Source organism: Martes martes (assembly GCF_963455335.1).
Source record: "Martes martes genome assembly, chromosome: 2".
NCBI lineage: Eukaryota > Metazoa > Chordata > Mammalia > Carnivora > Mustelidae > Martes > Martes martes.
Window position 1 is genome coordinate 71,762,143 of NC_137889.1, and position 24,186 is coordinate 71,786,328.

Here is a 24,186-nt window from a genome sequence, read left to right on the forward strand (position 1 = left end):
GCAGGTGTTATTTGGTCATTTTTGCCTTGACTTTTGGGATTGAGGCTCAGGGAACTGGTACAAAAATTCTGACATTTTGGCAACCACTATGACTGCGAATGATAAACTGTATTTTGTCTTTGACTCAGGAGTCTCCTGTCTTCTAATGATATCTATGATTATCTTGGCTGGTTATCTTGCTATCTTGGGTGTCAAAGGCTCATTACCTTTCACAGTTTTTGACAGAAGATTGTACAACAACATAATTTGAATTAATCCATATATTTGGAGAAAGTATTTATAGTCTGCATACACAAGAAATAACTGATATCCAAACTGTAAATAAATACAAATCAATAAATGGCAAGCTACTGAAAGGAAAATGAGACAATATAGAGTTAATTTAAAAAAGGAAGAAACCAAGAGGTTAAAAAAACATGAAAAGATGCTCAACATTACATTTTGTCAGGGAAAAATGCAAGTTAAAACCATAATGAGATCCCATTTATATCTATAAAATTGGTCACAACTTCAGAAGTTTTATGAAGATTTAAGGGAAATGGGAACCATAATATATTTATTGCAGGTGGGAGTATAAATTTACGGAACTGTTTTAGAGAGTGTTTTGAAGACTAATTAGGCCTAGCTTTAGGAGTATCTAATTTTCTTTTTCCGTTCTTCTTACTTCCCGCTCTTCCTCCTTCCCTCCTTTCCTCCCTTCTTTCCTCCCTCCAGTTCCCTGTTCCTCCATCCCTCTCTGGCAGACATTGTATGTTATTTTAAATATAAATAATTGCTCAGGCTGTAACAAGCATATACAGAGGTTTTTCTAAACTTATAAAATTTTGATTGATTCTCTAGAGTATTTTCTTAAAATTATAAATCATTTTCCTGGTAGTAAAGGTTCACCAAAAGGAGTATATCTAATCCATTATTTATTTGAAAGATAAGGTGATTGTACCATTTTAAATTACTTATTTCATGCTTAATTGATCTGTGATAAATTATATAATGAATTTAAACTTTTGAGACTAAAACTGTATCCACCCCTCACTTCTAAAGTAAAAGTGAGGGTAGATGAAAAGATGTCACACCTATTACCGGTGCTAGTGACATCATAATGCTTCTTGTAAGTAGCTAAGGTAATTTTCTAGCCAGCTACTTCCTAGGTATATTGATAGCTCAAGGTCGATATTTTTAACCATGAAACTGAGACATAATAGGAAAAAAAAAGTATTATGAGAACAAGATGGGTCTGAAGAGTGAACTTGAACTCTTCACACATTCACATGTCTGTTTTTTTTTTCTCCAAAATTTTATTTAAATTCTAATTAGTTAACATACAGTGTAATATTGGTTTCAGGAGTAGAATTTAGTAATTCATTACTTACATATAACTCCCAATGCTCATCATAACAAGTACCCTCCTTGATACCCATCCTCCATCAGCCCTCAATTTGTTCACTATGGCTAAGAGTCTCTTATAGTTTCCTTCCCTCTTTCTCTCTTTTTTCCTCTTCTCTTTTGTTTATCTCATATGAGTGAAATCATATGGCATTTTGTTTCTCTGACTGACTTATTTTGCTTAGCATAACACACTCTAGCTCCATCCATATTATTGCAAATGGCAAAATTTCAGTCTTTTTGATGGCTGAGTAATAGTCCTTTGTGTCTATATACCACTTCTGCTTTATCCATTAATCCAATATCTATTTATCCAATGGACCCTTGAGCTCTTTCCACAGTTTGGCTATTGTCAATAATGCTGCTATGAACATCAGGACACATGTACTCCTTTGAATATGCATTTTTGTATCCTTTGGGTAAATACCTAGTAGTGCAATTGCTGGGTAATAGGGTAGCTCTATTTTTTAACTCTTTGAGAAACCTCCAAACTTTTTTCCTTAGTGACAGAACTAGTTTGCATTTCCACCAAAAGTACAAGAGGACTCCTCTTTCTCTGCATCCTTACCAACATTTGTTGTTCCCTGTGCTGTCAATTTTAGCCATTCTGACATGCGTGAGGTGGAATCTCATCTTGGTTTTGATTTATATTTCCCAGATGATGAGTAATATTGAACATCTTTTCATGTGTCTGTTAGCCATCTGGATGTCTTCTTTGGAAAAGTGTTTCTTCATGTCTTCTGTCCATTTCCTAATTGGATTATTTGTATTTTGGGTGTTGAGTTTGATAAGTTCTTTATAGATTTTGGATACTAACCCTTTATTAGATATTATTTTTAAATATCTTCTCCCATTCCATAGACTTCCTTTTAGTTTTGTTGATTGTTTCCTTCACTGTGCAGAGGATTTTATCTTCACTAAGTCTCAATAGTTCATCTTTGTGTTTATTTTCCTTGCCTCCAGTGATGTGTCTAGTAAGAAGTTACTATGGCCAAGGCCAGAGAGTTTGCTGCCTGTGTTCTCCTAGTATTTTGATGGTTTCCTGTCTCACATTTGCTTCTCTCATCCATTTTGAATTTATTTTTGTGTATGGTGTAAGAAAGTGGTCCAGTTTCATTCTTCTGCATTTTGCTGTCCAGTTTTCCCAGCACCATTTGTTAAGGAGACTGTATTTTTTCCATTGTATATTCTTTCCTGCTTTGTCGGAGATTAGTTGACCATAGAGTTGTGGGTCCATTTCTGGATTTTCTGCTCTGTTCCATTGATCCATGTGTCTGTTTTTGTGCCAGTACCATACCTGTCTTGATCCCTACAGCTTTATAGTCTATAACTTGAGGTCTGGGAATTTTGATGCCTCCAGCTTTGGTTTTCTTTTTCAGGATTGTTTTGACTATTTATTGTCTTTTCTGGTTCCATACAAATTTTAGGATTTTTTGTTCTAGCTCTGTGAACAATGCTGTTGGTATTTTGATAGGGCTTGCATTAAATGTATAGGTTGCTTTGGGTAATATGAACATTTTACAATGTTTATTCTTTCAATCCATGAACCTGGAATGTTTTCCCATTTCTTTGTGTCTTCCTCAGTTTTTTTATAGTGTTTTTATAGTTTTCAGGATATAGATCTTTTACCTTTTTTAGGTTAGGTTTATTTATAGTTATATTGTTTTTGGCGCAATTGTAAATGGGATTGATTCTTTGATTTCTTTTTCTGCTGCTTCATTATTGGTGTATAGAAATGCAACAGGTATCTGTACATTGATTTTATATCCTGTGAATTTTTCATATTTATGTATTAGTTCTAGCAATTTTTTGGTGGAGTCTTCTGGGTTTTCTACAGAGAGTATCATGTCATCTATAAATAGCAAAAGTTTGACTTCTTCCTCATGATTTGGATGCCTTTTATTTCTTTTTGTTGTCTAATTGCTAAGGCTAGGACTTCCAGTATTATGTTAAATAGTAATGGTGAGAGTGGGGATCCCTCTTTTGTTCCTCACCATAGAGGAAAAGCTCTCAGTTTTTCCCCATTGAAGATGATATTAGCTCTGGGTTTTTTTGATATGGCTTTTATGATGTTGAAGTATATTCCATCTATAGCGACTTTGTTGAGGATTTTTATCAAGAAAGGATGCTGTATTTTGTCAAATGCTTTTTCTTTATCTATTGAAGGATCATATGGTTCTTAACCTTTCTTTTATTAATGTTGTATATCACATTGATTGACTTGTGAATATTGAACTACCCTTGCAGCCCAGGAATCAATCCCACTTGGTCGTGGTGAATAATCATTTTAGTGTACTGTTGGATTTGACTTGCTAGTGTCTTATTGAGAATTTTTGCATCTATATTCATCAGGAATATTGGTCTTTAATTCCTTTTTTTAGTGTGCTCTTTATCAGGTTTTGGAATCAAGGTAATGCTGGCCTCAAAGATTGGGTTTGGAAGTTTTCCTTCCATTTCAGTTTTTTGGAACAGTTTGAGAAGAATAAGTATTAACTCTTTTTTTAAGTGTTGAAATCTCCCTGGGAAAACATCTGGCCTTGGACTTTTGTTTGTTGGTAGATTTTTATTACTGATTCAATTTCTTTGCTGATTATAGGTCTGTTCAGGTTTTCTGTGTCTTCCTAATTCAGTTTTGGTAGTTTGTATGTTTCTAGGAAATTGTCTGTTTTTCCAGATTGCCTAGTTTGTTGGCATGTAATTTTTCATAATATTCTCTTGTAATTGTTTATATTTCTGTGGTGTTGGTTGTGATCTCTCCTCTTTCATTCGTGATTTTATTTATTTGGCTCCTTTCTCTCTTCCTTTTGATAAATCTGGCTAGGGGTTCAACAATTTCATTAATTCTTTCAAAGAACCAGCTCTTAGTTTCATTGATCTGTTCTACTATTTTTGTTTGTTTGTTTCTATATAGTTCTTTCTTTCTAATCTTTATTATTTCCTGTCTTCTGCTGGCTTTAGGCTTTATTTGCTGTTCCTTTACTAGCTCCTAAAGGAATAAGGTCAGATTGTGTATTTGAGACTTTTCTTGCTTCTTGAAGTAGGCCTGTATTACAATACATTTCCCTCTTACAACTGCCTTTGCGGTATTCCAGAGGTTTTGGACTGTGGTGCTTTCATTTTCATTTGCATCAACGTATTTTTAAATTTCTTTTTTCATTTCCTGGTTAACCCATTCATTCCTCGGTAGGATATTCTTTAAACTCCATGTATTTTTGGTCCTTCCAAAATTTTTCTTGTGATTTACTTCAAGTTTCATAGCATTCTGGTCTGAAAATATGCATGGTATGATCTCAGTCTTCTTGAGGGATTGTTGAGGACTGATTTGTGACCCAGTATGTGATCTATTCTGGGCAATGTTCCATGTGCACTCAAAAAAAAAAAAAAGTGTATTCTGATGCTTTAGGATGAAATGTTCTGAATAGATCTCTTAAGTTCATATGGCTTGGTGTGTCATCCAAAGCCATATTTCTTTGTTGATTTTCTGCTTAGATGATCCATCCATTGCTGTAAATGGGGTGGTAAAGTACCCTAATATTATCATATTATTTTTAATGAGTTTCTTTGTTTGTTATTAATTGATTTATATATTTGGGTGCTCCCAAATTAGGGGCATAAGTATTTATAATTGTTAGATCTCCTTGATAGATAACCCCCCATAATTTATGATACAGTGTCTCTTCTAGGCAGCATATAGATAGGTCTTCATTTTTTTTAATCCATTCTGATACTCTATGTCTTTTGATTGGAGCATTTAGTCCGTTTACATTCAGAGTGATTATTGAAAGATACGAATGTAGTGCCATTGTGTTAACTGTAAAGTTGGTGTTTCTGGTGCTGTTCTCTCTTCCTTTGTAGTCTTTGTTGCTTTTGGTCTCTCCCCTCCCCCTGCAACTCAAAGAGCCTTCTTTAATATTTCTTGCAGGGCTGGTTTAGTGGTCATGAACTCCTTTAGTTTTTGTTTGTGTAAAAAACTCTTTATCTTTCTCTCTATTCTGAATGACAGCCTTGCTGTATAAAGTATTCTTGGCTGCATATTTTTCCCATTCAGCACATTGAATGTATCATGTCACTCTCTTCTGGCCTGCCAAGTTTCTGTGGACAGATCTACTGCAAACCTAATCTGTCTTCCATTGTAGGTTAAGGGCTTTCCCCCCTTGCTGCTTCCAGGATTCTTTCCTTGTCTGTGAATTTTGTGAATTTGATTATAATATGTCTTGATGATGGCTGGCTTTTTTTGAATTTAATGGGAGTTCTCCATGCTGCTTGGATTTCAATGTCTTTTTCCTTCCCAAGATTAGGGACGTTTTCAGATATATGCTGAACTATAAGCTGTATCAGCTATAAGCTAACCTGATGCTCCCTTTTCTTTCTCTTCTTTTTCTGGAACTCCTATGATATGAATGTTATTGTGCTTTAAAGAGTCACTGAGTTCCCTAAGTCTAGATTTGTGATCCAATACCTTCCTTTCCTCTTTTTTTCAGCTTCATTATTTTTCATAATTTTATAATAACTGATTCATTCTTCTGCTTTGTCCATTCTCATCATTGCATCCATTCAGTTTTACATCTCAGTTATAACATTTATTTTGGCCTGACTAGTTTTTAGTGCTCTTATCTTTTTAATAAGGGATTCTCTGGGGTCTTTTTTTGCTTTTTTCAAGCCCAGCTAGTATTCTTATAATTATTGTTTTAAATTCTGGTTCAGACATCTTACTTGTATCTGTATTGGTTAAATCCCTGGCCATGACTTCCTGTTCTTTCTTTTGGGGTGAATTCCTCCATCTTGTCATTTTGTTTGGGTCACTGGTGTGTGTGTAGGTGTGTGTGTGTGTGTGTGTGTGTGTGTGATTATTAGGAAAGTTTGTTTTATACTGGCTCCTATGAGTAATAGCTGTATTAAGAGGTAAAAAGAAAGAAAGAAAGAAAGAAAAGAAAGAAATAAAGAAAAAGAAAATAAAAGCCAGATCCTAGGTGTGTTTTGGTCTGCTTATTAAAAAAACCTTGATCCCATTCCCCCCTGCTCACCAAAAAAAGACAGCTAGATTCTATTTTCCCTAGGGTTGAACTTTTTTTTTTTTTCCCCTAGGGTTGAACTTTTGCAGCACTCTAGTAGACTTGGTGCTTGCAAGAAGTTTGTGCTACTCTTCTGGGGGTGGGTCATGTTGTGCTGATTCTCAGGTGGACTTGCCCTGTGGAGATACACCGGAAGGGTGCGGGGGGTGGGGGGGGGGGGAGCTGATGTAAATGACTCCAGCCTCCACTGGGTGGCACTGTTTTGCTCACTGAAGTCAGTCAGTTGGGAGAAAATGTTGGGAAATGATGGTACCAGTCTCTTGCTCTCTTGTCCACAGAGCAGGGAGTTTGCATCTGCTATTCTCCAGAATGCCCTCACAGAAGATCAAACAAGTACCTCTCTTGTGTCTCTGGCTTCTGTCAGACCCCTGCCTTCACCCTGCCTGCATCGGAGCTGTCTGCCTACCTGCCAGGCCACACAGTACTTCTGTGTTTTATCCCGGGCACACAGCTGAGTTTCACAACTCCAAATTTTAGAGATCTGTGGGATAGGGACCCATGCTGATCCCCTGGGGGGAAGGTCTTGCTCCACTATAGCTGGTGCCGGTTTGTCCCAGAACTCGGTTGTGCAACCATGCAACTGTCAAAGTTTTTGTGTTTTGTTTTTTTTTAGTATTTTATTTACTTATTTGAGAGAGAGAGAGGGAGAGAGCGCATGAGTACATGAATGGGGGGAGGGGCAGAGGGAGAGGGAGAAATAGAATCCCCAATAATCAGGGAGCTGAGGTGGGGCTCAATCCCAAGACCCTGGGATCACGACCTAAGCCAAAGACAGATGCTTAACCAACTGAGCCACCCAGGCAGCCCTCAACCATTCTAAGTTTATGGTAAAGTGTAGCCAAAAAACCAGCACCAAGGTTTGTTGTCCCAGCTGGTGTTTTTGTTCCTATGCTAGGGAACGGGGCAGCATGTTGACACCACCAGTGTTTTTGTTCCTAGAGAGGCTGTGCCACCACTCCCAAATGTACTCCAAGCAGGGAAACTGTTTCTCCCTGTGTGGCCCAGGGTATCCTCTGACCATGCTGCCCACTCCCAGGTCTCCACATTCCTTTCCCACCACCAGAGCACAGCCAAGCCCATCAGGCATGACTCTAGAGATGGGGAGGGCCACCAAAACTTCAGACTTTGTGTTCCACTGTTTATAAAAACTTACAGATAGTCAGTCTCCTTTTTCCAGTCAGTGGTTTTGGGGAATAACTTTTCTTGCGCAATCCCCTGTGTGTGCTCTCTCTTGCTCTCTCTTTCTTTCTCTCTCACTTCTCTGTGATCAGGGCTCCCTCCCCTTCACAACACCTATGATTCTTTTCCCCCAAAGCAACTCTCCTCTGTTCCTGCCTTCCACGATGTGGCTGATTTTCTATCTCTAGTTGTGTAGTTTTGCTCTCTCAGTCCTCAGATCAACTTCTTAGGTATCCAGAATGATTTGATATTTAACTAGCTGTGTTTGAGGGATGAGGCAAGCTTAGGGTACCCCTGCTCTTCTGCCATCTAAACTTCTTCCCACATCTCTGTATTGAGTATCAGCTGCATTAGTCTGCTCAGGTTGCCCTAACAGCTGACCATACTGGTGGTTTAAACAAAGAAATTTATTTTCTTACAGTCTGAGGTCTGGGAGTCCCAGATCAAGGTACTGGCGGGGCTGGTATCCAGTGAGGCATCTTTTTTTGGCCTACAGATGGCGTCTTCTTGTGGTATGGTGACATGGTCTTTCCTTTGTTCATGCACTCTGCTGGTATCTCTTTTCATTTAAGAACACCAGTCCTATAGAATTAGGGCCCCACCTTTATGACCTCATTTAACCTTAATCATCTCCTTCAATGCCTTATCTTTAAACACAGTTACTTTGGGAGATTAGGGCTTCAACATTTAAATTTTGAGGGGATACACCAACCATGTGCCTTCCGCTGTCATAAGTGCTTTGGACACATTAGTGAACAAAACAAAGATTATTCTCCTTGTGGGGCTTATGTTAGGGAGAGGTGGCGAACAATAAATAATAATTATATATAAGTAAATTATGTAGTATGTTAGAAGGCAGTGAGTGTTATAGGAAAAAGTAAAGAACAGGGGGAAGGGATCTGGGATGCTGGCATAGGCTTTGGGGTGGGTGACAGTTTTAAACAGGGCAATCAGATTAGGCCCTCCTGAGTAGCTGACTTTGAGCAAAGCCTTGAAGAATATGAAAGAGTTAACAGTATGGATAGATACCTGCTCTTGTTACATCTGGTGTTTATTCAGTTAAGATATTGGGAAACTTTGAAAGACATAATTTAGAGTCAGATAACCTTGGTTCAAGTTCTAACTTTGTGTGACTCAGGGCAACTTAGCCTCTGCACTAAACTATATAACCAACAACACAATTTTAATGAATTCCAGATGCCAGGATATTTCAGAGCTGATTATCCCTGTTTTGGATGAACACTGAGAGAATAAATTACTGCAAGGTTGAATTTGAACCCCAATCAGGAATCATTGTCTAATTGCTAAACTTATCAGATATGTAGTTTCCCCGCCTAGCCCCAGAGGTGTTTCATTGTTCCCTTGGTTTCACTGCAAGGCTACAGTAAAGTACTTTACTTTGGTGAGAAAGATCAGGAATGACCTCGTTAATTATGTTGATAGATATGTCAGTCAGAGGCATTCCAAAAGGTTTTTCATTTGAGTGTAGGGATTAGTGTGCTTTGGGTGAGAAAAAGTTGATGAAATTTAGCAGCTCTCCATTAATGTAAAATACCGAGAAATAAGTATTTAAGAAGCATGCCTAGACTTGCACTTTGCTCAGCAGCCAAATAAATAAATAAATACATACATACATAAATAAATTCTGTCAAATCTTAATTATCCATATTAATAAAAAATAAAAAATATCAAAGACTAACTTATAGGAAATCTATAAACTCTCACTACAGAAAGGGAAAGATAGCAGAAGGTAACAGAACTATAAAGTAGATAATACTTTAGTATATATAAGTGGATGTCCCCTCCACTTTTTAAAACAAAAATGTAAATAGACAAGATATAATTTCTTAGATTCCCTTATTCTGTAATGAAATTCATCTTCTATGTTAGACCCTGGACTGAGCTCTGGAGGGATAGTAGCAAATAATCTGGTCCCTGATTTTCTAGGGGATTACAGTCTAGTCATCAAGAGAAAAAAGTAAACCAACACAACCTAGTGTGTCAAGACCATGGTAGCGGTATGCACAGGGGATTCTGGGACCCCAGCAGAAAGTACCTAGCCCAGGGCAGAGGGTGAGTGTGACAGCAGAAAAGGTTTATAAGAGCAGCCAAAACTGTACAGTCACAGTGTCATTCAACAAACATAATTAAGCAATCTTGGCATGTTAGATAGATACTTGTGCTAAACTTTCTGTATGAAATGCAGTCCACCTTTTGAGGATTTAAATTCTGGTAAGGGAAGCACATATAAACAAGCTCACTAATGTGTCATTAGGTATTGAGGGGGAAGTTATATAAAGAGTGCAGTAGCAGCATGAGTCCATTCCATTCTGTTTAGGGTTAGTGGTGTGAGGAAGTGTGCAGTGTCTGGGAAGATGAGCAGTTATACAGCTTGTGGAGGGGAGAGTCAGGACATAGTAGTAGATGGAACACCCTGATTAAAGGAAAGGGAGGAGGCACAATTAATTTGTAGAAGTACAGGTAGTTTATAACTGTGTGAAGAAGAGGGAAAGGGAATAAAATGGAGAACAGAAACACAGGTGAGCTTTGTATGCGCTGGGAAGGTATTGGTTTATTCCATGGACTTGTGGATATTTGTGAGGCAAAAATACGATAAACATTCAGGGACCGAATGAGGAAAGCAGAAATCTAGATTTGGAATCATTCGTGCTTCAGTGTGGGGATAGATGAGAACGGGAAAGCATGAAGGTAGGAGGTACCAGTTACAAGGTTCACATTAGTCTGGGTACCAAATGAATCAAGACTGTATAAGTGAGGGAAAAAGAGAGAAATGTGAGAAGAAAGATAACTTTCAAGGCTTGAAGACTGATTGTATGACAAAGGTATTTTAGAGGAAAGGGACCAGCATGACTTGCTCTCTTCCATTGGTGTGATTGTGTTATTAGACAAACTTTTCCACACAATATGGATTATTCAGCAGAGGTAGAGTTTAACAAACTTTGAGACCTTTGAGGGTATAAATTGTTTAATGGATTTTTTATTCCTTAAGTTTAAGTACTTCATTTCTTAATGCTTTAATCTGCTTTAGTGTAATTTTGTAGACTATAGTAAAGTAATGCCTTCAACCTAAATTAACCTGATATATAAAATGCAAAGATGTATGCAAACCTTTGAGTTAAAAATACTGAAAAATGACCACTCTTATAACGATATGCATATTAGATAATATTAGATTAGTGATGCTAGAACTTTTATAGTTTTTATGTTTTCTTTCAAAAGAAAACTAGCACTGTTATCATGGGAACAGCTACGGTAGCAGTTAACCTGAAAAAAAAAAAACTGGTTTCCTTCTATGGCTAAATTCAACTAATATAACTTGTAGTGGTATCTTCGATTATTAATTTATTCTACAATAGAGGACTACCCTTTATTTCATGTATTATAGGTGTTCAAAGACTGAGGTTTAGAGATGGAGTGAATTTATAAGAGCTAACTCTACAGAGAAAGTTTTATGATAGTGTTTCATCAATAATGCTCAGTTGACAAAGTAATTGCTATTTCAGGCCCTTTTGGCCTGAAGAGTTTTTGTTCTGAATCTGTGGTTTAAATGCATAACAAAAGAAAGGAATCTTTAATGGTACTTGCTTTGAAATTAGAATGTGATTACTTTAAAGCACTATGGATAGTTTTATTGCCTTAAACTATTTTTAACTGCCATTCTTTTTTAATGGTCTCTATAACAGCATGCTGTGAGAAGAAAAGCTAGTACAGAATTCACTTTGGTTGAGAGTTAGGTGAAGACCTGTGGAGAATTGCAGGAAAGATCTTATTTTTTTGACCTAGTGATCATTAGCCCTTTCTATGCCTTCCCTAAAGCTTGACACAGGGGTGTTTCCAGCGCAACATTTTTAGCCTAATTGGACCAACTAGCAGTGTAAGACTATCAGAACTTTCATTTTATGAAGCTGAATGATTTTTGAGAAAGGACTGATGGAGTCACTGTAAGTGTGAACATGCCTCACACATAGATACGTCTTTCTTATATTCCTTGGAACATGTTAGAGGCATAGGAACTGTTTCTGACATACATTAGAGTCTGAGATCTTTGTAATCTCTGAGATTGAAAAGAATAATAGTATCTGTTTTCTGAAAGGGTTGTGATTTCCCAGGAGTTTGCCCTAGAAACAGGTCACGATGAAGAGACCCTACCCGGCCATACATGCTCTGGTATGCCTCCGCAATCATCAGCCTTTGTGCATTACAGCGTTGAGTTAGAATGTCGATCAGCATGTCTTTGTCACAGCCTGGAAAAGAATAATATTTGAAGATTAGTAAAGTTGCTACTCTGTAGTTTGGAAGAAGCCATTATCTAAGGATCAAAAACTATGGTGCAAGCATTATCCCTGATAGTACTTTAAAGCAGTGAGCAATTTTAACTAAAATTGGAAATCACAGAGCAATACTTGATGAAGGCTAGTTTCCTCCTATCTCTCATTTTGGTGTTATGCCTACAGATTTTCCTTTAAAAAGATCCAACTAAAAAATACAGAAGAATAAAAAATATGGTCTTTCTTCAACCACCTCTCTAACCCACCAAAAAAGGCTTCCTTGACCTTTAAGCTGATTAGTATTTAAATGGGTACAACATCTTTCTTATTTTACAGTTAAGGAGATGTAAGTTATAATGAACATGCATTAAGACAAAAACAACAGCTACAGTTCAAAACATCCAGAAGAAGGAAAAGTAATGGAGAAGGGAAGTACGAAAGTACAAGGGCTGTGTAACCTTCTGAGGGACTGTGTGAACCTCTTATTGTTGGCGTGGAATGTGGACTCTTTTTCCTATAACCAAGGCTGATTCTGGGATGTATGAGGCCTTTATTTCCTTATATGCCAACACACTGTACTGGTATAACACTGAAATATGCAACGAGTTTAAACAAATTTAGCTCTAATTATAGTCATAGTAGAGTGACCAAGAAGGCCTTAACATTTCCCTCAACTTGATAAAATTTAGACAGGTTTCTTTCTGACTGCATGCCTTTTATCCCCCTTTTCTGAGAGCATTTACTTTGGAAAACTTGCAATTGTAAATTTTTCTTTACTTTTTTGAGATATAAATCTGCCAATCACTTGCCAGTTTTACAATCCAGAAATGTCTTTCCCAAAAGATTGGGAGCCATCTCTTTGAAATATAATCATCAAGAAAGAATCCCTATCTCCTAGTCTGTGTGGGAGGGTAGGATCCTAACTTTCTTAAGAACTAATTAGCAAACACAGATGTCCTAATCGCATTGACAAACACCCCCAACTCCTGGTATTCTCCAGTATTTTTCAACTAGTCCCCCACCTCCCTCTGTCCTTAAAAACTCTCTTGCCATTTGTTTCAGAGGAACTGAGTTCTTTCCTCTATTGTAAAGTCTTGATTTCTGTTGCAATTGTCTTGAATAAAGTCTTCCTTGCATGTTTAATTCTGTATGGTACAATTTTTCTTTGACAAAAGTAGACATTTAATGAAGAGGAGAAAAAGGAATTGAATGGCTAGGATATTAAGCAGATCATCTTTTTGAAAATTAAAGCTATCCTGGGTGCCCTTAGGTTCTTAGGAAAGCTGAGTCAGGTACTGAAATATCCAGTGAATGAAGGCTAGTCACCAGGATTTACATACATAACTGAGCCTGTGAAACAAAAGGGAGAGCAGGATGTTTTACATAGGTGAGAGGAATGATCTGAAGGTGTAAAATGGAAGGAAGGAGGAATAGAGTTGGCTCCAAACACTGAGATTTATGGTTTGTGAGAGGTATAGAGCAATGTATTGCCCTGGAGCTAGCTGGTTAATGGCCTGGACTCAAAGGACACTAAATAGTTCTATGGAGTCTGTTAACTGCATGATGGAAATTCCAAAGGGAAGACATTTTTGATAATAAACAGAAAAATTTTCAGTTATATCCATTGTCATTTTTACTGTCTTTACATTTATTTAATTACTATACTCTTCTGTATTTTGTGTTGTTCTATTGAGATTATGTACAATTTACCTCTCTGACTGAATCTCTATTTTTCAGTGTTCATAGCAATTCTTGCTCATTTATTCTACCAGGATATTTCAGATTAATTTGATATGGATCTCAAAACTTTGTTAAGAACTTTTAATTAAAATAACTAAATTTAGGAATCAATTTTAAAAAGTTGTCTTTTTGTCACTATCTGCTAAATTATTTCAGTGTTTTTCTTTTCTGAAAGAGTTAGTAAAGGTTTGTGGAGTTTTTGTAAATGGCAAGAGACTTAATTTTGTTAAAAAATTCTCATATTTTCATTTATGTTGACATTTACTTTGTTTTTATTTTGTTTCTTAACACAGAATGCTAAATTAAATAAATGATATTGAATTTGTAAAAAATTTATAAACATAAAATTACCTTGTATTCAGAAAAATTATTGTACTCACAATTTTTAATAACTTTTTATTTGATCAGCTTAGATTTCTAGATACAAATGGTATACTCTGCACATAATAGGAATTTTGTTTCTTCTTTACAATTGTTTTAAGTTTTTCTTTCCTATCCTGTTGTATTCTGACAAGAATTTCTAGATAATTTTTATTACCTGGTTTAACAGAAAAGCCTGGTATAACAAACCGTAGCAATATTATAGGCTTCTATGATACACGGTTGATTCTTGTTATTTGTAGTAGTTTTCTACAAAGTTGTTATGAACATTGAATTTATAGATATTGAACTATTGCTCTGCAGGGGAATATACAGTTAGATTTCTGTAACCTCTGGTCACAATATTTTTGTCAATAGAAATGCCATTTACAACATGTATGTTTGTTTGCCAATGTCCTTATAAAAACAAGCCTGTCTCCTCAGCATTGAATTCCGTCTTTTTCTCACATGCTTTTTTCCTGTATAAAATTTAAGAGATGTTTTTAAAGAATAATCTTAAGGAGGTATTCTTCTATATCCTACTGATCTACAGAACTTGTTCAGCTAAAAGTTTAACAGTTTTTATGCTGTATCACCTTTTGAAACATGCAAGCCATGTATCACTACTTTCAAAAGAGAGCTGATCACTACTTTTTATATTATCAATTATTATCTCATGAACTCACAAATTTAGCTGCTTTTCCATAGCTTTATAACATAGAACAGATGTTACTTTAGCATTTTTCTGGACAGCTTCATCCATAGATCAGTGAATTTTATCTTTTTTCTGGATGTACTATGTACTATATTAACATGACCAATAGCACTAGAACTAATTTCTGAACGAAGCTTAGCTGATGTACATATCTTCTCAATAATATTTCTTCTTGTGCTTGGGAACACTTGACAGCACTTCAGCACAACATTTGGGAGGCATTTTGAAGAACATAATCATCAACAAAAAATATAGACCTACAAAAAATTATGTAGCATTAAATTGACCACAAAAAGAACACATTTATAGTATGAGAACTGAAACAAGAAGACAGAACATCATCTTGTCTAATCTCAGCTGGAATATGCACTCTGGTAACTCAAAGTTTACACGTCTCTCCATACATCTGTTAATGACCATGAAAGCAAGGCAAATGTTGATTTTGGTGTTATGAATGAATTTTAGCAAGTAGACAAATTGGCAAGTGTGGAATCAGTGAATAATAAACATTGACTATATGGTCAAATAGGTAAAAGGGGTTTACTAAGCAAGAAAATAATTATTTCTAAAATTTCAAATTATATCTGAATAGTGCTGAGATAGATGATAATGGAATAGAGGAAGATATACTATGCTAACATATTGGAAAAAAAAAGAGCTGTTTTATTAATTTTAACACAAAAGACTTCAGAAGAAGGAAAATTATCAGGGATAAAAAGAACCATCACATAATGATAAACAGGTCAATTCTCCAGGATGATATTATAAATCTTCATATGTGTGAGCCCAATAAAAAAGCATCAAAATACATGAGGCAAAAACTGATAGAACTGAGAGGAGAAATGGATGAATCCAATATTTTATCTGGAGTTTAATACCTCTTTATCATAAATGGACAGATCCAGCAGGCAGAAAACTTATAAGAATATGGTTGATCAACAACATCATCCATCATCAGTCAACTTAATATCATTGATATTTATAGAATATTTCATCCAAAAACAACAGATTATCTATTGTTCTCAAGCTTACCTGTAATGCTAAGATAGACTTCATATAAAATACACTTTAACTGCCGCCTCCTAATGGTGCACGGGAGAAGAATGAAGCACAAACAAGTGAGCTGCAATAGAATGGGAGTAGAAAAGACTCATCCCCTGCTCCCATTCTCTTTCAGCTGACTTGTTTGTGCCTCATTCTCCCGTGCACCTTCAGGAGGCAGCACTTAACCAGTTTAAAATAATAGAAGCCATGCAAATTATGTTCTTAGACCACAGTGTCATTAAACCAGAAATCAATAACAGAAAGATAGCTGGAAAACCCTAAAATTCTTGGGGATTAAAAAACACACTTGTAAATAATACATGGGTCAAAGAAGGCTCAAGAGAATTTTAAAAAAATTAAATGAAAATGAAAATATAAGCTATCAAAATTTATGAAATGAGGCAATGAAATACTTAGAGGAAAATTTATGGCCTTGAATAAATATGTGGGAAATAAAGAAGACCTAAATTAATGAATATAAACTTCCACCTTAGGAAATTAGAATAAAAGAACAAAGTAAGTCTGAAGTAAGCAGAAGGAAATAAAATTGAAAATTAGAGTAGAAATTAATTCAACTGAAAGCAATAAATTAATAGAGAAAAATCAATTTACCTGAAAACTTATTCTTTGAAAAAATCAGTAAAATTGATAAGTCCCTAGCCAAGTTAACTAAAAAAGAGGGAGAGAGAGAGAGAGAAGATACAATTACTAATATCAGAAATGAAAGAGGATATGTTACTACAGATACTATGGATATGAAAGGATAAGAAAGGAATACTAAGAACAACTTTGTACTCATAAATTTGATACTATAGATGAAATGGATTAATTTCTTCAAAAACACAATCTACCCAAATTTACACAAAGAGAAATAAACATATGAATAGGCTTATATCTATTAAAGAAGTTAAACACACATTAAATAACTTGTCAAAACAGAAAACACCTGGCCCTGACGGGTTCACTGGTGAACTCTACCAAACTTTTAAAGAATAAAATTATATGATTCTTTTGTTTGTTTCTTTATGGTCTCTTCCAGAAGATAGAAGCAGAGGGAATACTTCCTAAATCATTCTATGAAGTTAGTATTATTCTAATACCAAAATCAGAGAAAGCATTACAAGAAAGGAAAACTATAGACCAATATCTGTCATGAACACAGATATAAAAATTCTTCAAAAAAATTGCAAATTGAATTCAACACTGTATAGAAAGAATCGTGCATTATGACCAAGTGGTGTTTATTTCAGGTGTGCAAGTCTTATCTCAACATTTGAAAAATCAGTTAACATAATTCATCACATCAAGAAAAAAGAGAAACTGTTGACTGTATCAACAGATGAAGAAAAAGCATTTTACAAAATTTTACAACATCTAACACCTGTTCAAGATGAAAACTCTCAGCAAAACCTATAGGGAACATTACTTAAAGGGGACAAAGATCAGGAACAAAGCAAAAATGTCCATTCTAAATAACACTGAATGTTCCAAAAAAGATTAATTTTGACTTGTATGTAGCTTTGTCAAGAATTAGGAATGTAGGTTAAAAATAGTTCTAGTTGTCCAGCATCTCACATGGATGATTTGGAAATTACATATGTTAATTGAGACAAAATAAACACAGTTATTCTAAGGCTGCACAGATTGGGAAAGTAGCTTTTAATAGTAAGGAATTAGATATTGGACTGAACTATCAAGGACTATAACTGAAGGTTATTCCCTTTTAGAGTGATTGGTGAATTTTTATACAACTTAAGACAACTATTGTTAAAACTACTCATTTTCATTTGCTTTAGAGTATTTTTTTGCTTTCTGATTTTTGTAAGTAAAATACAGCAGCTAAGTCAAAAATATCAACAAGTGGGGGGCGCGTGGGTGGCTCAGTGGGTTAAAGCCTCTGCCTTCGGCTCAGGTCATGATCCCAGGGTCCTGGGATAGAGCCCCGCGTCGGACTCTCTGCTCAGCGGGGAGCCTGCTTCCTCCCTTCTCTCTCTCTGCCTGCCTCTCTGCCTACTTGTGATCTATCTGTCAGATAAATAAATAAAATCTTAAAAAAAAAATCAACAAGTGGAACTACAGCATCAAACTAGAAAGCTTCTGAAGAGCAAAAGAAACAACAGAAAGAAAAAGCAAGCTACAGACAGGGAGAAAATGCTTGCAAACCATATACCTGATAAGGGATTAATATCTAAAATACATAAGAATCTCATACAACTCAATAGCAGAAAACAAACAATCTAATTAAAAACGGGTGAAGAACCTGAATAGACATTTTTCTAAAGAAGATATACAAATGGCCCATAAGTACATGAAAATGTGCTCAACATCACTAATTGTCAGGGAAAAGCAAATCAAAACTATAATGAAATATCATTTTATACCTGTTAGAATGACTATTATCAAAAAAATAAGAAATGTGAAGAAAGGGGAATTCCCGTTGGTAGGAATGTAAATTGGTATAGCCACAATGGGAAACAGTGTGGAAGTGTTTCAAAAAATTAAAAACAGAATGATATAGCAATTCTACTTCTGAGTGTTTATCTAAAGGAAATGAATTCATTATCTCATAAAGATACCTGCACCTCCATATTCACTGTAGTGAAAACCACTAAAGTTCCATCAACAGATGAATGGATAAAGAAAATGTGACTCTCTCTCTCACACACATATACATACAGTGGAATATTATTCAGTCATAAAAAAGAAGAAAACCCTGCTATTTGAGGAAACATGGATAAATCCCAAGGGTATTATGTTAAGTGAAATGAGTCAGAGAAAGGCAAATATTGTATGATATCACTTATATGTAGAATTTAAAACAGCTGAACTCATAGAAACAACCAGGGGCTGAGGGGTGGGGAAATGGGGACACGCTGGTCAAAGTGTACAAGCTTTCAATTATAAGAGGAATAAGTTCTGAGGATCAACACAATACTGTGTTGTATTCTTAAAAGTTGCTAAGAGAGTAAATCTTAAATATTCCTACCATAATAACAACAACAGTTATCATTTTGTCAGGTAAAGAGACGTTATTAGCTTTATTGTGTTAATAACTTCACTATATACACACACGTGCACACACACAAACACACACACACACACCCCTGTCCTATTATCGCATTGTACATTTTAAACTTACACAATGTTAGATATCCATTATATCTCACTAAAACTATAAAAAAAAACCCTCATAGTAGCCAAGGAAAACATTAATAATTATTTTTTTAAGTTACACTTCGCCAGGGTCATCAGGATGGATAGACTTCAAAGCATTTTGAGATGTGTTCTGGCTCTGCAATGCTGGAGTGGACAGTATGCAATCAAACCCTAAACCCCCTGAAATTCTTCAGTCTAAAACGCTGACAAGCAAAAACTTACAATGGTCAAAATGAATCCACATTCGGACCCTAAAGTTGCTATGACAGGGGAATTGAAACTGGAGCAAAGAAAATTTTTTTCAGTGAATAGATTGATGTATAGTTTTAAAGCAAAAATGACTCTCCTGAAGACAAAGTTAATCCATAACTTTTTGCTAACTTGCCTCTATTTTTCTAGTGGTGACTAGATTTTAAAAGGCATGAAAGCATCACAAACTCCTAAAGTCAGCTTTAGAAAGCATGTTTAAAGTCCTTTACTGTTTTCCTGTGAGATTCTATTAGTGAATAAAACATGAAAATGAGCATGCATGCATCTGTTTGTGCTCACATACACACATACACAGGCACACACAGTACAGTTCTCATAAAGGCGATCTTGTCTTCAAAGTTAAGAGCTTGCTTTCTTAAAAAAGGTTTTGCATGCTTTATGCAAAATTTCAGTGTTTATCTTCATGCTCACCAGAAGTCTTCAAACAAGTTTTAGTTAAGGAAAATATATGGATGTTTACCAGCTCCATTTCATTTCTTAAAGATTTTTTTTTTTTAAAGAACTCAACAGTTTTCCTCTCTTATCTCTACATTCCTTTTCTGAACTCTAGTTTTATTCATTGAATATCCATTTATTAAGCACCCGCATGCCAGACTCCATGTTCTGGGAGCACTCTGAAGTCTGCAGTGACACAAAAGGACAAGCACAATGAAAATGAGATCAGTGACACAGGAGTGCAGGGGAGGGTGCCTTGGGCGTTAGCATGGCTGGTTGAGTTTGGAGTGCCCAAAGTACAATTTAAAAAGGAAGAATTATTTGAACAAAATCTTGAAAATAATTTGGATGCAAAGTAACAGGAGAAGAAATGGCATTCCAGGCAGGGGATTATTGGACTAGTTTTATAGAGATGAGGAAACAGATCCAATTTGGGGAAGAGCAGAAAGTTTGATTTGGCTGGAAATGGAAGTACACCCCCCCCCAAATAAACAAACAAATAAGTAAATAAATGGCTAGTAAACAAGGGCAAAGAAAGATTTTTTTCTAGGATGATTTTTGGTTTGGGATTTCATTTAATGTAGTTAGTGATGAAACATTTAAGGATTTAAGGGAAAAGCATCTCAAGATCATACTTGCAATTGAGAGAGCAAATAGGTTCACCATGATTGTCCTTTTCTATTATTTTCCTTCTTATTCTAGTTCTTTGCCCAGTTTTTTGTTTTAATCTGAATTTGCCTTCTGTTACACATCAACTTTTTACACCTGTATTATTACAATCTTAAAACAAGGTAGAGTGAAAAAAAATTACAAAAAGATGATAGAAATGATCAGGCTTACCAAATCCTTGGAGTGCTCCCCCTAGCATTTGGGCATCCATTATGGGATTGAAATTTGGAGCTGGGAAGATGGTTCCTTGAACCTAATGGGAAGAGTGAATGAGAAAGAGATAGCAGTATTTTATAAGAAATATTTGAACATTTTTTTTTTTTGCAGATAAATGAAAACAAAAACAATCTATATGTTTAAATTACTCTAAGACACACATACAAGTCTATCAAACAAATATGTTAATTGTATGTTAATAATATGGAGCAAATTGATAGAATTTTTAAAAATCCAATGACCTCTATTATATTGACTCTATTCCATCTAGGAATTTGAAATACTAGAACCAACAGTAGAAAATGTGAGAATCAAATAAATATAAATCTTTGTAATAAGTAGTGAACATTTTCTTAGGAATTGGTGGCTATTTAAAGAAACTGAATGGGAGAACTCTATTGGGGGAATTCATGACATTTATATGGATCAGAAGTAGCACTTGCCACCACAGCTTTTTTCCACATCAGGGGCCCTAAAATCATATTAGAGAAAATTGAAATGTTTGAATTTGGATTATGAGGTTCATAAAAATCTGGGTGATATAGATAGGGCAGAGATTTTTTAGTTGGAATTTGCAGCTGCAAAGTAAAACATAAAAACCTGACTGATATTCCATTTAAATTTTCTTTCTTGCTAATAATAAAAATGGCAGCACATTTATGTTAGGCTTTGAATCCACATGGTCTATTATTTCAGACAGAGCCAGTCAGGACTAGGCACCATAACATCACACTCAGCACAGGAGAACCATCAGTCAAAATTTATTAAGAATGGGGCTTCTCCCTGTTTGTTGTTAGTGTGTCCAGGAACATTGGGAAAAAATGCCTTCCCATAGCAAATGGGTCTACTAGCCCTCGAGAACTCTGGCATTCACAAAGCTCTTCTATAAGAATGGTGTCTTAACAGAAGGTGAAGTTTTCTAGTGCCCATTTTCTAACAGTAGAGAATTAATTAAGATTGCACCATAGTATCTAGCCCAAGAAATATACATATACTTATACCAGAATATTTATGAAAAGATTTTGAGTGACTAAGAATATTGTTCACTTGGGTTAAAACTAAAAAAAAAAAAAAAAATTCAGTTTGGATTTCATTTGATTAATATTAATGATGAAGTTGTTTATTTGAAGTAGACTGGAAACCACACAATAATTGTGATATGGCTATATTTTCTTTCTTTTTTCTTTTAAATTAACATATAATGTATTATTTGCCCCAGGGGTACAGGTCTGGGAATCATCACTCTTACACAATTCACAGCACTCACCATAGCACATACTATCCCTAATGTCCATAACCCAACCACCCTATCCCTAAACCCATCAACCCCCCAACAACTCTCAGTTTGTTTCATGAGATTAAGAGTCTCTTATGGTTTGTCTCCCTCTCTGGTTTCATCTTGTTTCATTTTTCCCTCCCCCTGCCACAAACCTCTACCCTGCCTCTCAAATTCCTCATATCAGAGAGATCATATGATAATTGTCTTTCTCTGATTGACTTATTTCACCCAGCATATTATCCTCTAGTTCCATCCACGTTGTTGCAAATGGCAAGATTTCCCTTTTTTGATGGCTGCATAGTATTCCATTGTATATATATAATGTATCTTCTTTACCCATTCATCTGTTGATGGACATCTAGGTTCTTTCATTGGTTTGGCTTTTGTGGACATTGTTGCTATAAACATTGGTGTGCACATGCCCCTTCGGATCACAGCATTTGTATCTTTAGGGTAAATACCTAGTAGTGCTATTGCTGTGTCATAGGATAGTTTTATTTTCAACTTTTGAGGAACCTCCATACTGTCTTCCCAGAGTGGCCGCACCAGCTTGCATTCCCACCAATAGTGTAGGAGGGTTCCCCTTTCTCCACATCCTTGCCGACACCTGTCGTTTCCTGACTGGTTAATTTTAACCATTCTGACTGGTGTGAGGTGGTATCTATTCTTAAGTACAACCATGTTAATAATATTTTAATGCCTTTTTTAAAGCCTATATGGACAGATATATGTAATTAAAATAAGAATATGGTCTGCATCTTACATTGCTAAGGTGCATGCAGTTTGCTTCTGATATTCAAATTTATTGGACATGATCTCAAGAGATCTCAAGATGATCTCAAGATGATCTCAAGAGACTAAGTTCTCTTGAGCCAATCTGCAATTCTGTGTGCTACATATTAGGAAACAATATGAGTGTTATCGCCTTTATCCACTAACCTGTTTCACCAGAACTCTATTAAGTAGATAGACTTTGGTTCTTCTTTTATTTGTTAAATTAATTTTAAATAGTAGGGTCTAATGTAAATTCTTAAGTTGAGTTCTCCTTACCTGAAGCATTTTTCCTTGAATCTTGTTATCCTAGAAAAATGAATGCTGTAACTTTTGAAAGAACAGCCATATATTGAATGTGAAAATTGTTTTCTGCTATTTGTCACTGCTTTTTTGTCTACATAGCTCTTTCTCAAAATTCTTCCCCACTGGGAAAATAATTTTTTTTTCTTTTTTAGGCATGGAAAAAGAGATACTTTATTTCCCCTATTTTAGGACTTGGAAGATTTGTTTGGACAAATCTTGCATGGATAATACCATTTTTTTGCCTGGTGACCTTAATTTTGCTGACTGCTATCAGCCAGAAGTCTGTTTGAAACTACAGAAAAGGGGTGCCTGGGTGGCTCAGTCAGTTAAACATTTGCCTTTGGCATAGGTCATGATCTCCGGGTCCTGATTGAGTCCCACATTGGGCTCCCTGCTCAGCAGGGAGCCTGCTTCTCCCTCTCACTCTCCCTCTGTATTCTCTCTCTCTCAGATAAATAAATAAAATCTTTAAAAAAGGTATAAAAGAGAGAATATTTTTGAAATAATAAGATGTATTGTTAAATACGTGTAAGGTATCTAGGCAGTTTTAGACGTTTACCATAAAGCATTTCATTACTGGCTAGACTAGAATTTTCCAGAATTTTCATTGGAGTAAGTGCTATAAAATAAAAGCATATACTTTTATAGGGAAGAAGGAAAAAAGCTCTAAAATTTATAGAAAAAGGAGGTTGTAAATATTTATAGTGATTTATTAGACGCAATCTGTAAGTGAAAGGAAAAATTCCACGGTTTTTTCCTTTGGAGTTTTTGTTGTTAATCTTTATACAGATTACTAGTGTAACATATTTTTACAATATAATGTAAAAATTACTTTTTTCTGTTTTCATTACAGTTCTCAACTTCTTTGTCATTTCAAATCCTTATTTCCTTGTCAACTGGCATTAAAATAATACACTAAAGATGTTTCAGAAAAAAATTTAAGACAAGTAAAGAAAATTATAAATGCTTAGTAATGCACAAAACATAGTTTTTCTAGGAAGCATTTGTCATTTATGCCCATTTATATTGCAAACTATTATATTTATTTTTAATATAATAATAACCCATTTGAATGTATTTACTATTAAATATAGTAGTAAACCATTATATTTAATTTTATGCCAATTGTTATGTTTCATTTAAGCTCAGGTCAGCAACACTATTCTATATACGGTACATATTAATGTTCTTTTTACTTATTTTGTCATTGGAATATTGATTTTGTCTATTAATGATAATATTTTTCCAGTTTTATTAAGAGATCATTGATATATAACATTGTATAAGTTTAAGTTGTATAAC

General features: G+C 35.3%; 1 protein-coding gene across 1 annotated transcript in view; it reads right to left on the bottom strand.

Moving 5' to 3' along the window:
* ANXA10 (annexin A10) overlaps positions 1-22,866 on the bottom strand; it is a gene marked incomplete at both ends in the record, with an annotated part of 80,094 nt that extends 57,228 nt beyond the window's left edge. Inside the window, 3 exons of the mRNA XM_080796318.1 lie at positions 11,805-11,899; positions 20,484-20,565; positions 22,858-22,866. Coding sequence (XP_080652444.1) covers positions 11,805-11,899; positions 20,484-20,565; positions 22,858-22,866 — 186 coding nt within the window. The remainder of the gene's footprint in view (positions 1-11,804; positions 11,900-20,483; positions 20,566-22,857) is intronic.
* Between the last annotated feature and the right edge of the window lie 1,320 nt (positions 22,867-24,186).